The sequence below is a fragment of the Cupressus sempervirens genome, chromosome 10 (genome assembly GCF_028749045.1).
Source record: "Cupressus sempervirens isolate cs-2001-9-10 chromosome 10, ASM2874904v1, whole genome shotgun sequence".
NCBI lineage: Eukaryota > Viridiplantae > Streptophyta > Pinopsida > Cupressales > Cupressaceae > Cupressus > Cupressus sempervirens.
Window position 1 is genome coordinate 406,629,442 of NC_143127.1, and position 16,600 is coordinate 406,646,041.

The 16,600-nt window shown below is 38.3% G+C and overlaps 1 protein-coding gene across 1 annotated transcript; it reads right to left on the bottom strand.

Moving 5' to 3' along the window:
- Nucleotides 1-12,967: 12,967 nt before the first annotated feature.
- Nucleotides 12,968-15,216, bottom strand: LOC149534381 (hypothetical protein At1g04090-like). Its single transcript, XM_089806564.1, has 2 exons — nt 15,065-15,216; nt 12,968-14,737 (listed from the first exon to the last, which is right to left on the bottom strand). Exons 1-2 carry the CDS (start codon nt 15,096-15,098, stop codon nt 13,200-13,202), a joined length of 1,572 nt encoding a protein of 523 aa, XP_089662690.1. The 5' UTR covers nt 15,099-15,216; the 3' UTR covers nt 12,968-13,199.
- Nucleotides 15,217-16,600: the final 1,384 nt, after the last annotated feature.

Consider the following 16,600-nt stretch of genomic DNA (forward strand, 5'->3'; position numbering starts at 1 on the left):
CCAGTTGCAGTCCAAGATCCTGAATTGATTTACGAATGTATAAATCATTATAATCCAGACACTAGGTACATTGTATTGCCAGATAACACAGTATTGATCTCTATTGATAGGAAAATTGTGGTAAACTATCTTTGAATCCTGGAGCAAGAAGAGTTTTCAGATTTAACAATTGGTGGAGCCATCTCTGATTTTTTCGCGAAGAAAATGGTCTGGAGGAAAGAAATTATGCAATCATGGTTCCAAAAACAACAAGGCATCAAGAGTAACGTCCCTAAGACTTTGTTTGGTACTAATCTCAAACTTGAGATTGTCGACATCATGGTACTCTTGCACAGAATTAAAGGTGAGGTAGAAGCTTTGAATTTTATTGAACAATACTTCTTCTTGGTGCAAGTTATTTGTTTTGATACCCAATACATTGATTGGGCCTACAAGGTAAGTGAGAATCTATCCAATGCTCTTAGAGTTGCAAAGTTCTACAACACATTCTATATGTCCTCTTTCCTCATTTATATGTTAGCTTCTCTGCAATTATGGCCAGGCCTCCCAAGGGTGGAGAATTTTCTTAATGATGTGAAGTCTTATGAGTTCTACTCTTTTTTACAATTGGAGAATAGTTATGTAAAGTGTATAAGAGTTAATGATGCATTTACTATGAGAATTTGCAAGGAACTCCAAGGGTGTCTGAGATTTAGCTTAGAAGCTATAGTGGCTATCAGTCAATTTGGGAGCTTTTTCATCCAATTCTCATCCTTTTCATATTTTCATCTTGTAGCTTTTGGTGGGTTCCCTTTGAAGCTACCAAGGTACCCAAGTGACATGATCATGTTGATCGAGATCATGAGGTAGGTGATTTATGTAAATGTGCTAAGTGGGAGCTTAAAGAAGAAGGGCTATAAGTTCCCTATGAAGGTGGGAGCTTTTAGTTGTGAATCTCATTTTGATGCGAAGAACATGCTTAAGGTTTATTGAGATGAAGTGCAAGTTGGAAATGTATGAGGTCTTGAGACCTATGTTTGATCCAAATGGATATGCAAAAGATGTTCTTCAAATTAGGAGTGTGATTAAGCATATCACCACTATAGAAGACTACTAGGTCGATTGCAAAGATGAATATGAGAGTCATGATTATGCTTTTGCTAGGCTAAGAGTGGATCAAGTAAAAATGTATGGAATCAATCTTGATGTCAAAGAAGTCGAAGATGATGGACAAAACATGTATAGTAATACCTATATGACAAGGTTGAGGGGTACTCCTATTAGTTCTAAACCTTATGAAGATGCATGTGAAGATCTAGAGGTGATGATGGACCAAATTACCAAGAGAACTAGGAAGTGTGTCCAGTGGACCATAGAAAGGAAGAGCTGAAGCAAAAGTGCAACAACTCAAGCCTCTCCAGTAGCTGCAGTGGCTCCTTCCTCTCAAGGTGGTACATCCAGTGTGATGTTGGCTATCACCCAAGGACTAGCCCAATCATCTAGCAGAGGTGATCAACCTCTTGATAAGAATATCCCTATTGCACAAACTTGCCATGATGGCTCCCTCCTAGTGATCAGATACCCATCAAATGCTAAGAAGAAGAAGGCGAAAGAAGCCAAAGATATGGTAGTCACTCCTCCCCCTTCACCTCATAACAGTCTAGTTCCATCAGTAAGCCCTGCACTCCTTTTACCAAGTAGCTCTCAAGTACAAGTGGTATATTTGGGAGATGGTGGAAGCAATGATAGTGAATCCACCGAATCTGATGAGGTGGCAGAGAAATCCAAGGAAATAGAGAAACCTCAAGGCTTGTTGTAGTTGGTTTCACAAACTCTGAAGAATCATTTTTCTTCGACTGCCAAAGCCACCACTCTAGCCAAAAGGAAGATGTTCATCATAGGTTCTTTGGAAATGACCTCTAAATTAATAAATACAAATTCATAGTTGGAGGATACTATAGAAAGAAAAGGGAAGAGGAAGGATGAAGGCACCCCCAACAAGGATACTCTATCCCTTGCCATCCACTCTGGATCAGCATTAAGCAAAGTCAAGAAGCAAAAGACTATGTCCATCCTTGGGCAAGATCCTGAAACAGGGCATTTGACCATGGAAGTTTCCAAGCCCATCAAGGAAGGAAGATTGGAGGACATGTCTCCTAATGATTTTTCCTTACACTCCATGGATCTTGGAGAAGCCAGACATGACACCAAGGTTGGCTTAAGGAAGTCGACAAATGAAGTAATTGAAGGAAAATTAGAAAGCCTCAAGTTCTCAAAGGTTAGAATGAAGGAAAAAATACAAGAATTAAATAGTTTCATTAGGCAATTGGTCACCCCATTGGCAAGCATTTCTGGGATGCCTATGACTAGTGATCCCACTATTGTAGATGTTCAAGCCCTCATCTCCTAGCTCTAGGAAGATAAGCATTTTGGGCAAATTGGTAGAGAGTGGAGCAGAAAAGCCAAGATTGAAGGACTCTTCATCATAGAGTAGATTGGAAATGCTATACTAAGATTGGAACAAAGAAGGACAACATATCATCAAACAAAGCCACCTTGGCTGTGGAGAAAATCAAGAGCGATAATTGTGTTTCCTTATTGAAAGTGATCATTCACATGAAGACAAAGGAGGTTTTAGAAGCAAAGATCTTGCCCAAAGGGAATGAGCCTGTAGTTGAATGGTTTCAAAGCATGCAGTTCAAGTCTAAAATGATCATAGTAGTAGAAGAGGGATTGAAGGAAACTGAAGCTAAAGTAAAGAAGGAGCAGTGCAAAGACTATGAATTATTAAGAGCCTTACACACAGATTCATAGTCTAGTGGACAAGGAAAGAAAATCATTGGGATGCCTATTATGAAAATCAACTTTTCTAATTTTATAGATGGTTTGACGAAAATAGTTTCTAATCCCCAAAACAGGATATCTAAATTACAGAAGCTCGGTGAAGGTGTGCATGTGGCCATGGAAGAACTACAAGATCATTTAGGCACCATGAAAGACCTAGCCCGAGAGCACTCTAAATGGCTCTTGAGATACACTAATGTACACATCCATAGGCATGAGGAGTTAATTCCAATCATTGTAGCCGCTAAGGCCTATAGGGCAAAGGCAGAAAATGGAAAGAAGGCGAAGTGATCCATATTCCGCCTTTTCCATTCTTGTTATGTAATCATTGTAATAGACAAATTGGTTGCTTGCCATTTGTCATTTTTGAGGAGATGAACCGATTGAAATTCCTTTGTAATGGTCATCTCATGTAATATCCCCCCCTATTTTTTCCAAAATAAAGAAACTTGCAAGCTACTTTATGATATCAATTACTTTTCTTAATAACTCAACATAGCATTTTTGTCAAACACTTGGCACACATACTACAATATATAGGAAAATCTAAAACTTCTTATTTGATAATTAAATATTGATTTTTGCCATGTAAATGTGCTCATACAATTGTTTAACATACTGTGACAAATATCAGTCTTGTATTCAACAACTACAATGCAAAAGTATTAAAATTTGACAGAAGAAACCTGGAATTCGTTGCTGTAGTATTTTTGCAGATGTAGTTGGCAGCCTTCCAAACCCTCAAATCAGCAAGAATAAACAATAAACTTGTTGCAAATGCTGTTCATGCACTGTAGCAAATTCACTATTCATTTGCACTGTAGTAAACACTATTCATCCGTACTGTAGCAAAACACTATATGAAACCCAGTATGTTTGGAAACACCGTTAATCCTCCTGATTGTGTCTTTCAACAGTGAAGAGAATGCTAGCAAAGAGGGATTATGTCCTCCAAGCCTGATAAACAAATATCCAGCAACATAACATTAATCTTCATCCAAGTATACTAAAAAGAAGCTCTTCCATTTCTTTTATAGTGTTCTCACAAGAGATCAATCCTTCGTTTTCTCAATGTGGGATAAAATATAACTCCCTTTATGTAACTTATGTCTCCAATGTGTTATAAAATAAAGGGGACTCTTTTAATTTAAATATTTCCCCCAAACTATAGTCTATGCATTAATAAAGTTAAATATTTAAATTTAACTTTATAAAATAGCTTTATTAATGCATAACAAATCTTATCAATGATAAACAAGTCTTATTGTCAATTTTAAACAATTACCATCGACATACCGCTGCCACTGGATGTCCGACCATGTCCAAGATGACTTACTATAAATAGTAAGTATGCCCAAAGTTGCCTCAAAACCCCTCAGAAAGATCTGCAACTGAAACTATCTAGGCCAAATGGCCTCTAAGTCCCTTTAATGTCCTGGTTAGCCTATAGGACTGTGGGGAAATAGGCTAACGACAAAATCATGCTATGAATGCTAAAGAGGGGACATTATAGTCCGCCCTTCCCAAAATTGCTTGTTCGAGCAAGCAATTTCAACTCTAGATGTTGTAATATCTACTCATTTTCCCAAGTAGCATCCTCCACTGGTAGATTCCTCCACTTGACCAAGTACTCCTTGATGATTTACCTGCGAAGCACCCTCTCCCTGGAGTCAAGTATAGCCTCGAGAACCAAGATAAGCTTTCCCTCATCATCAAGAGGTGGCAATACTACTGAAGGCACCACATTGTGGCCCAATGCCTTCTCAAGGCGTGACACATGGAATACATTATGCACTTTACTGTCTGCAGGCAACTCCAACTCATAAGCTACTTCACCCACTCTCCTGATTACTTTGAATGGTCCATAGTAGCGTGGTTTCAATTTCTCTGCTCCACTCTTCTTGAGAGAGGACTGTCTATATGACTATAACATGAGGTACACCATGTCTCCTACCTTGAAAGACCTCTCAACCCTGTGCTAATCAGCATATTGCTTCTGCTGATTTTGTGCTTTTTGCAAATTTTCCTTCAAGGATCGCATAATGTCCCGACACTTGTGCAAAATATCCTTGGACTTAGGCACCCTACTGTCCCCAAATAACAAATCCAAAAAATTAGGAGCATCATACCCATACAGTGCCATGAAAGGGGACATTTGAATAGACATATGGAAAGAGGTATTATAGCAATACTCCCCTAGATGTAGCCACTTCACCCAAGCCTTCTGCTCTCCTGCAATGTAGTTTTGAAGGTACCCCTCAACCCATTTTTTTCACTATCTCTGTTTGCCCATCAGTTTGGGGGTGGTAACTGGTACTCAGAGTTAACTCTGTTCCACACAACCTAAACAACTCCTGCCAAAAGTGGCTCATAAACCTACTATCCCTGTCACTGACTATGGTCCGTGGCATCCCATGTAATCTAAATACCTATTGAAAGAATAGCTCTACTGTCTGTACTGCTGAATATGTGGACAAAATTGCAAAGAAATGTGCAAATTTCATCAATCTGTCTACCACAACAAAAATACAATCCCAACCGTGTGCCTTTGGAAGGCCTGTGATAAAATCCATGGAAATGTTATCCCACTTCTTCTCTGGTATAGGTAGGGGCTGTAGTAAACCACCTGGAAAGGAATGTTCATGTTGGTTCTACTGACACACTGGGCACTCCCTAATGAATTGTAGCACTTCAGATTTAAGCCCCTTCCCAGTGAAGCGCTCTCTCACCAGCCTATATGTCTTAAAAAATCTTGGATGTCCTGCTAATGGTGAATCATGAAATGCTCTCAAGATCTTTTCCTTCATGGCAGACCTAGGTATCAAATAAATCCTTCCCTTGTAAATGATCAAATCATTTACAATAGTGTATCGACTATCCTAAATAGCTCCTTCAATAACACTAGATGCCCAACTATCCTTGGCATACTCTACCAAGATCAACTCTCTCCAATCATCCATGACTATCCCAACAGCAAGAAAATGAGGCCTTCTGGATAAAGCATCTGTGATAACATTTTTCTTCCCTTTGACATAGATTATGTCAAAATTATAGGCCTGTAACTTACTCACCCATTTTTGTTGCCCGTCATTAAGATCCTTCAATCCAAGGAAATGTTTCAAGCTGTTATGATCTATTTTAATTATGAATCGGCTCCCTACTAACTATTGCCTGAACTTAGCTAGCGCGTGCATGATTGCTAGCATTTCTTTGTCATAGATGCTATAAGTTCTCTCAACACCTCATAATTTCCTGCTCTCATATGCGATGGGTTGTTTGTCCTACATGAGGGCAACTCCTATGCCCTCTCCCGAGGAATCATACTGCAGCTCAAAAGGCCTTGTGAAATCTGGAATGGCTAAAATAGGACATGTACTCATCAACTCCTTGAACTTGTCAAAACAATCCTGAGTCCTCTCTGACCACTTGAAACTGTCTCTTCGTGTCAAATCTATAAGTGGTGCTGCTATCTGTGAAAATGCCTTCACAAATTTGCGGTAGAACCTGCAAAGCCCAAGAAATCCCTTGAGTTGTGAAGTGTTCCTCAGCGGTGGCCAATCCAGAATGGCCCTGATCTTGTTTAGGTAAACCCGAACACTTCCTACACTAATAATATGCCCTAGATAGAGCAACTCTATCATCTCAAACTCGCATTTAATCATCTTGGCATATAATGATTCCCTCTCTAGAATGCTGAGCACTGCATCAATATGCTTCAAATGTTCCTCCCAAGTACGACTATATATCAATATATCATAAAAAAAAATCAACACAAACTTCCTCAACTGATCCCTGAATACTCTATTCATACAGGACTGGAAAGTGGTGGGGGCATTAGTCAACCCAAAGGGCATGACTAAGAACTCAAAATGTCCCTAGTGGCATCTAAAAGTTGTCTTCTCCACATCCACCTCTCTAACCCGTATTTGGTGGTAGCTGGATCTCAAATTAATCTTAGAGAAGTAGCATGCACCGTGCAATTCATCAATAAGCTCATCAATGTGCAGGATAGGGTATCGGTTCTTGATTGTCTTCTTGTTTAGCTCCCTATAATCAATGCACATCTTCATTGTACCATCCTTCTTCTCCACCAATACTACTGAAGAAGCGAAAGGACTCTTGCTTGGTCGTATGTGCCCCATGTCAATCAACTCCTTGATTGCCTTTTCTATTTCATCCTTATATCTCTTTGGATGGTGGTAGGGTGTGATGATGACTGGCTTAGCCCCTTCCTCTAACTCAATAACATGCTCGATTCCCCTATCCGGGGCTCTCCCTGGAAGTATCTCACCAAACACCTTAGTATGTTTGGTTATTAGTTCCTGTACATCAGGTGGATACTTTTGTTCATGCTGCTCTGTCATTTCAGGCATTGCTCTGAACTCTGCTGCCCACTATACCTGATCATGTCTAAAGAAACCCTTCATCTGCTTGAGTGATACCACTCGAAGTCTCCCATCTGACAAACCTCTGAGCACTATCTTCTTACCATTTTCCTCAAACCTCATTTCCATTTTTTGGAGGTTAAATGTGAACTCTTTCAAAGACTTCATCCAGTTCATCGCAAGCACCATATCCTGATCGCTAATGTTGACCACAAAGAAATCTCCTATCATGTCATAATCTCCCAAATGAAGTGGCAAGTTGGGGATCTTCTTGGTACAGTCAATTTTGAAGCCATCAAAAACCATCACCTTAAATCCCCTATGCCTCTCTATATGTAGCCCTCTGCGTGACACAAACTTCTCATCAATGAAGTTATGTGTTGCCCCTACATTAATGAGTGCCACAAATCTCTGTCCATCCAAAGTTCCCCTAACTCTGAAAGTGACAGCCTCCTGTATACTGGATAGCTAAGCTATCATGCTATCACTGCATGCTTCCTCATGTGAAGAATTATCATCATCTTCATCTGATTTAGATGACTGCTTTGAATCTCCATCCACTGACTCTTTGGTTGAAAAGTACTCCATCTGCTTAGCTTTTTCTTTCAATGGACACTTATGTGACAAATCCCAAGGCTCCCGACAATGAAAAAAAATCTTCTTCTTCCTAAGATCATTGAGTTTCTCATTGTCCAACCTCTTACTTTCCTCCTTAGGTGGTTGAGCCTCTCTATGGAAAGGTTTCATGTTTGTATCCTTCCTCGAAGGGAAACTCTTTGCATGAAATTTATTTTTAGAAGCTGAAGAAGAATGCATGTCACAAGCTTTCTTAATGGCTTCCTGCAAAGTGGGAGGGTTGAGAGCTTTAGTCCACCCTCTCAACGGATCAGCTAACCCATCCATAAATAGAACCAATATCCTCTGTTCAGATACATCTGTTACTAACACTACAATTTTTTGAATCTCTGAAATGTATGTTTCCAATGATCCCCACTATTTAAGCTGAGCTAACTCTTTGAAATGGAGTTCTGGATCCTTCTTGTCAAAACATTCAATCTATCTCTCTGTAAACTCCACATATGAGGTAATGTGTGCATGACCCATAGTGACCATACCATGATGCCACCACTCGTGTGCTAACCCATCCAGGTGAATTGTTGCATACTTAATAGCTTCTTCCTCAGGCATAGGGTTCAATTGAAAGTATGTGTCAAGCTTTTGAACCCAAGCTCTTGTTGTAGACTTCCTCGAGCCATCATAATATGGTAACTGAAGTTTCCCTACTTTCTTTCGTAGCTCATAGCTTTGGTTCCTGTCATGTCCATGTGGCATATGCTTCATCTGCACATCCATATACTCCCTAAAGGTAATTGCACCAGCAAAATCTAGACCTCCGGCTTCCCAATCTCTCCTCAAATGGTCCTATATATCAATGATCTGGGGCTCTGGTACGGGCTGCTCTGGGGCTCTAGAAGGAAATGTGAGAATCATGGGCCTTAAACTCACTGTCCTAGCTTGTTGGGGTACATGACTGAAATTGTTCCCAACTTGTTCACCTCCATTATGTGTCCCATCCTGATTATTCCCATTCTGATTGTTACCATTTTGATTATTACCATTCTGATTATTTCCTCCACCCGTGTTAGCATTCAACCCCATTTGACAAGCCATCATCTGCATCATAAGCTCCATTCTCTAATTTTGTTCCTGTGCCCTCTGTTCTGCTAATCGTTGTCCCTATGCCAAGGTCTCTAATAACTGTAAGAATCTTTCCTCTCTAGGATCCCAAGCATTCTTGTCTCCCATATTGCTAATAACCTGTTCACCTATATCAATATGATCCTCTAGATTTCCCTATTCCTCTTGTCCTATGTTTAGATGAGCCCTGGTTCTTCTTAAATTATAGTGATGAGTTAAAGGTTGAACACTCCAATTTGTCATATCACCACCTGTTCATTGTATTTGTACCCACTAGGATGGCAGGATAAACAAGCTCTGATACCACTGTAATATCCTCCCCTATTTTTTCCAAAATAAAGAAACTTGCAAGCTACTTTATGATATCAATTACTTTTCTTAATAGCTCAACATAGCATTTTTGTCAAACACTTGGCACACATACTACAATATATAGGAAAATCTAAAACTTCTTATTTGCTAATTAAATATTGATTTTTGCCATGTAAATGTGCTCATACAATTGTTTAACATGCTGCGACAAATATCAGTCTCGTATTCAACAACTGCAATGCAAAAGTATTAAAATTTGACAGAAGAAACCTGGAGTTAGTTGCTATAGTATTTTTGCAGATGTAGTTGGCAGCCTTCCAAACCCTCAAATCAGCAAGAATAAACAATAAACTTGTTGCAAATACTGTTCACGCACTGTAGCAAATTCACTATTCATCTGCACTGTAGCAAACACTATTCATTCATACTGTAGCAAAACACTATATGAAGCCCAATATGTTTGGAAACACCGTTAATCCTCCTGACTGTGTCTTTCAATAGCGAAGAGAATGCTAGCAAAGAGGGATTCTGTCCTCCAAGCCTGATAAACAAATATCCAGCAACATAACATTAATCTTCATTCAAGCATACTAAAAAGAAGCTCTTCCATTTCTTTTATAGTGTTCTCACAAGAGCTCAATCCTTCGTTTTCTCAATGTGGGATAAAACATAACTCCCTTTATGTAACTTATGTCTCCAATGTGTTATAAAATAAAGGAGACTCTTTTAATTTAAATATTTCCCACAAACTATAGTCTATGCATTAATAAAGTTAAATATTTAAATTTAACTTTATAAAATAGCTTTATTAATGCATAACAAATCTTATCAATGATAAACAAGTCTTATTGTCAATTTTAAACAATTACCATCGACATACCGTTGCCACTGGATGTCCAACCATGTCCAAGATGACTTACTATAAATAGTAAGTATGCCCAAAGTTGCCTCAAAACCCCTCAGAAAGACTTGCAACAGAAACTATCTAGGCCAAATGGCCTCTAAGTCCCTTTAATGTCCTGGTTAGCCTACGGGACTGTGGGGAAATAGGCTAACGACAACATCATGCTATGAATGCTAAAAAGGGGACATTACATCTTAGAATCGTATATGTATGTTAATGAAAGATTAATAAAAGGTCAAAAAAAATTGGTGTGAAATACTTAATGTTCTAGAGCCAATTGAATGGTATTTCTGTATCAAATATTTTTTGTTCCAATTTGTTAGAGGTTAATATTTTTATCTTCTCTTTGTTTGAGTTAAGAAGGAAAGAACAGAGCTTCATTCCCCCATTTTTAGGCAGCAAACTAATTGCGATAAGTATTGTCGTTATGAGTTTAAAAGGGATCTCTTAGGCATTCATTATGTGATCTAGTTTTTTTTTGCTTTGTAACTAGTTTCTGATAAATTTAGCTTAGTAGCAGCTAGCATGCAATTTTAAAACCATTCAGTCATATGAGTTCATAGGATGTGTGAAACTCATAAACTTAGTTAATCTTATCCAAATCATTCCTTGCCTAGGTTAAAATCTCATATAGTTTTAACTTGGTTAACCTATCTTGTTCTCGAGTTAAGAACATACCTCGTTAAACTTAGGATAAACAAAATTCATTGCAAATCTGCAATAGGGAGTTGTACCTAACAATTCAAAGGGAAGGTAGCCTTACTAGAAGCAACTTTCCAAATTGTTGTAATCAGAGTTTGTTCACGAATTAGGGCACTTGTGAGTCAGAACTGGAAAGAACAAATCTGTTTACCAACAGATTTTTGGTGACTCTGCTGGGGAATACGAACAGTCACTTGATTAAATAAACCTTTAACTTGAGGTAAAATGGTAGTACCTCATGACAATATAGTCCCAGTGCTCCAACCTAATCTTGGTTTCCAAGATGACCAAGAAGACATAATCTCATCTCTTAATACATTTGTTTGGAGAAATAGGAGGATCGTTGAACACTATAGGAATGCTAGCCAAGTATTGGAAGAAGAATCTAGGGCTAAAGCATTAGAAAGAGTTGTTTAGAGGAAAGAAATCCAAAGGGTAGAAAGGCAGTTAAGATGTATAGCTCAAAGACAAAATTAATCTAGCACCTTGGAACAAACAAGGTTCCTCAGAAGTACCAAAGAACAGAGTGGGCAAGACCCTATTTTTGATAAGCTCATAGAACTTGGTTTTCCCATCCTAGATATTCCTAAGAGGAAAGGTGAAAAGAAAAGTCAGAGCAGACCATCTTAACCTGTTAGAAATCAAAGCTCTTCACATACTACCTGCCAGGTATTGGCCTTGCATAGAGTTACTACTCCCCTAGTTGTCAATTTTTTGCCATACCTTGCTAGAACAATTATGGTTGCTCCTTGGGCTGCAGTAACAGGTCCATTAGCACTAATAACCTATCACCCACTCCTAGCTGGTTCAAGGAAGAATTTTCCTAAATTTTCAAGTGATGAGAAGGTTACCACAAATGAACATATTAAGGCCTTCTTCGTAGCTACTCCCATCTTAGGGGTTGCACATGAAGATGTTGTAAGATTATTTGCAGAGACCTTGACAGAAAGTGTAGCAGATTGGTTTTATCATTTGGATGATGGCTTAATCACCAATTGGGATACAATGAGAACAGCTTTCAAAACCAGGTTCAAGACTATAGAAGATGAACATGTCTTACTTAACCCATTTGACATCCATTAAAAAGCAACCCACCATGAGTATGAGGGATTTCGTTGCGACTTTTAATAAGATTACTAGCAGGATCTCGATAGCTGATAGGCCTACTACTGGCAATTTGAAAAATTTCTTTATAAGTGTAATGCTGCTAGATATCAATTATGATCCAAGAAGGTCTCATCCCACGAATTTAGCAAATGTACAAAACAAAGCAGTCAAATATGAAGATGACCTGATCTCTACCGAAAAATGGAAAAGGGAACTCCAAACCAAGGGAAGTTCCAGCCATATTGCCTCATCTGACGAACTGATTAAAAAGTTATCAAATGAACTAGCGGCAGTGAAAAGACAATTACCAGGGTTAAATAATTCTTATCAGCAAAATTTGCATCTAATGGTTGCAATAGTTTCCTTCCCTAACACAAACTAATAATAATTAGTTTGAGTACATAAATCTTAATATTTCTTATGATGGCTCAATCACCAATTGGGATACAATGAGAATAGCTTTCGAAACCAGGTTCAAGACTGTAGAAGATGAACATGTCTTACTTAACCTAGTTGACATCCATTAAGAAGCAACCCACCATGAGTATGAGGGATTTCGTTGCAACTTTTAATAAGATTACTAGCAGGATCCTGACAGCTGATAGGCCTACTGCTAGCAATTTGAAAACTTTCTTTATAAGTGTAATGCCACTAGATATCAATTATGATCTAAGAAGGTCTCATCCCACGAATTTAGCAGATATACAAAACAAAGCAGTCAAATATGAAGATGACCTGATCTCTACCGAAAAATGGAAAAGGGAACTCCAAACCAAGGGAAGTTCCAACCATATTGCCTCATCTGACAAACTGATTAAAAAGTTATCAAATGAACTAGCGGCAGTGAAAATACATTTACTAGGGTTAAATAATTCTTATTAGCAAAATTTGCATCTAATGATTGCAATAGTTTCCATCCCTAACACAAACTAATAATAATTAGTTTGAGTACACAAATATTAATATTTCTTTCCATTTCTAATTTATATCCATTTATTACTATTTAATTTATAATAACTTAATAATGAACAAATACTTTTTAAATCATTCAATTCAAAAACAATATTACTATTATGTTTTATAACGTTGACCAATCAAATTAAAACGCCACCCCACATATTCGATGGCTGTCGTAACAACCACCGAAGAAAGATAGACCCAAAAGACATCATAAATCTAGCAAATGTGATGCATACAATGACACGCTTTTGAAGAATCGGAGAAGCTACACAGGCCGCCGGAGCATTCCTACATTCATAACCATTTCTCTAGAAAACATTTTTAACCTTCTCATCTCCAAACCAGCTGCTTTTCCATTTGGGTCCGGTCGGTCCATCCTGCCCCGACATCTCCGACGGCAATTTAATCGACCCCACTAAACCTGCTGCCGCATATTTGATCTTCGGTCCCCATTTCCTCGCATAATTCAACCACGCCGGCTCTGCAACACTTTCGCCGCTCTCCATCCCCTTCAAATACTCCGCACCCACAATTCTATACTTCACACTTGTATCCAGAAAATACACACTTTTCTTTGAGTAGTTTGCAATACCCACTCCGAGTGTTTGGCTCCCCTGAACAACCACGCCCGCCCGAGAAAAGCAAGCGTGCCCATTTCTGGACGAATACACCACGCATTTCTTACTCTCCTCCATGTATTCCAAATCCCCAGCTTTAACCCACCGTCCTCCACTGTGCTGAGACAAATAAACGCCCCACAATTCCCCTGTGAAGTTGTTTATCCTCAACGTCACGTGCTCCCAGTCTCCAACGTGCTCTCCAATTCTACCCAGCGGTATTGACACTGCTTTCAGCAACACCAGAGTACCAGGGCCGTTGAAGGGGTAAAACACCCACATTGCAACATCCGTAAATGTTCCTCCCAGTACCGATTTCACATGTACATACGCCTCTGCGCTCTCTAAATCCCCACGCCTCACCATTTTAGCCTTGGCAGAGTCTTTTGGCAGGTCAATCCAGTACTCTCCGTCAGCAGAGCCGCCCTGTGGGAGGTTCGATCCGTCCTCTGCAATTGCTTCGGGCGTGGAAGAGTCCCCCTTTTTCTTGTATAACAATGCCCCATTTTCGAAAAACCAAGAGACTGAGGAGGGGAAATATGTCTCCTTGGGATGGAAAAACACAGTTGGACCATACTTGCCCATAATTGAATGCACTTCTTCCAGACTGGGCATTCCTGTTTGTATGGGATTCGTGTTTATGAGACAAGAAACTTGAAGCTCATCAGAGCTTTCATTTTTGCTACTTTTGGTGCAAAAGAACGTCCCTGCAAATAACCCATTTGTTTGCTTTTCTGGATCTGGTACTGCGCTCAAGAATTGGATTGAAGAGCCGTCCTTTTTCTCAGTCCAGATTTTGGTGTCAGTCTTACAAAGTCCAGTCAGATCTGATCGAACGCATCTGAGGTCTTCCAAAGATGGTTTTTCCTCAACTGTTGTGACCAGGTAGCCCAGAGCTTTGTAATCTTGAGGGGCGACTGGTTTCCAGAAGAAGCCATTTTCTCCCTTTTCACCTTTTCCTGACTTGCTACTCCACACCAAGGTATAGTCCAGAGGTTTCTCTAGTGGGGGCAGGGATGAAGACCCATTAATGTCCTTTACCACAACAACCCAGCCTTGAAGGAAACCAGTGCTACTCTCACAGTGATGACCCAGAATAAAATAACCAGCAGGAACGTCAACGGGCTTGTAGAATGTAGCCCCTTTCTTATTCCATATCTTTTCCGATGCTGAAACATGGCGCGCTTCAAGTTCTCCAAGCGCAATCCTTCCCTTTGCAAATCCTGTGTCTGCAATAAATTCATTTGACCCACGATGAAATCTGACACATACTCTTAATATGGACGAGAAAAGCTATGAATTCTCGGTTATAACATGTCGGAGTAATATTGTACAATTTTCTGATTCAGTTCAATTGGGAAAGGGATGCAGACAATATATTGTTAGTGTTGCTTTTAGATTCAATTGTGCACAAGAAATTGTTCCCAAATTACAGACAATGAATGACAGAATATGATTCAAACAATTAATATTGAAAACTTTGCTTGGTCGACTCTAATTTAAATTTTAGAAGCAACAATAACAAATAAACATGACAAAATGACCTGGGCAATTACCAGAAGGCCATGAAAGCGGAACAGCAGGCGCCATAAATGTATTTCTCAATTCACATGCACAAAAAAGGTGTACTCTGTAGACTATTTCCTTCGCTTATGTTCTTCGTGTACATCGCAATCTAATTTATAACTCCAAACAGAAGGAAAAACCAGAACGTCTCTGATTGCATTGACTCGATATTCCTTTTGAAAATCCAAGCCAGATAAGATACAGCTTTTCACATGTTTTTTTTTGTCTTGCTAATCATATTTTTTTCGTGCGCATGATTAAACCACGAGAAATGGGATCTGTTCTTCAAGCTTCGAGCGATACAACTATTGTCCCATCTTCGAATGCTCCTTCAATTAGTTGTTGGTACACTATTTTATAATAATAATAATCATCGAGATACACTATTTATCTACAAAATATAGCCTTTTTCTAACGCTTAACTCACCAGAAACAGACATCTATGACACGGCAACGTGGAAAAAATCCTATAGTTGGATTTGGCATTCATATAAAAAATAAATATGGAAAAGTTCCTTCCTGTATAATAATTTTTATTGGTGATATTTAGGTGTACCAAGGAAAATGTATTATCATTTTTAATTCTTGTCACGTTTTCTTTGTGTTTATTGCATTTTTTTTTAATAGTATTTCTCGTGTGCAATGTGTTTTATTTTATTAGTCCCGCCTATTTATAGGCGGAGACTATTGTTTTCGCATGGAATTTTTACTATTTCTTTGTATGGAAAATTGTGTCATCGAAAAAATTAATACTGATTTCCAATGTTAGTGTAGACTTCAGCGAATTACTTTATTATTTCTGATTTCGTTTGAATATTTCTTGTTTTTCTGATTGGCCACGGGTATTTTTCCTAGTGGTTTTTTTCGTTTTTTCTACTTTACGAATTCTTTAAAAAATGAACGCAACTACGAGCATATTATTTAATAGTTGTATTCCATCTATGCGTTGTGGCTCCAGCTAGCGGCGGTGGATAGCAGGGCTATTTTATTACATTGAAGGCATTTCATATTTGAAAAGGAGGGGCTAAAATTTCAAATCTAAGGTTGAGACTTACATATATATGTAAAAGATGATTGAAATGCCTACTGCCATTGATTCTGTCAAATAGTAGTCAATTCTATCAAAATATTTTTATTATTTTTACTCTCGCACATTTCCAAGCATATATACAATGGGCTCATAGATTCCTCCATCGCCATTGGAACAACACATAGAGGTGCTAACGTAAGCTCCCCTTTAAAATAGAATATAATAGTAAAAACTCCTCCTAACTTAACGCCAAAATCTAATCATATTTAACAATGAGATTTAAATAATTGAATACCTAGATGAAACATAGTAATCTAGAAATAAAGTTGTTGAAATTTATATTAAAAGTTTTTTAGATTGTTTTTAATATATAGAATTTTTATGGTTGTATTATTTTTCTAATTTGTAATTTTTTCTATATATACTTAATGATTATAAAAGATTAATCTAATATAATATTCTTCAATTATAATACTACAAACTTCAAATTTAGATA

Excerpts from the sequence above, each read along its gene's own strand:
- LOC149534381 (XM_089806564.1), bottom strand. The coding sequence starts at position 15,098 with ATGGCGCCTGCTGTTCCGCTTTCATGGCCTTCTG. Across the intron at positions 14,738-15,064 it reads TCCGCTTTCATGGCCTTCTG|ACACAGGATTTGCAAAGGGA; the intron begins GTAATTGCCCAG and ends AATTTATTGCAG.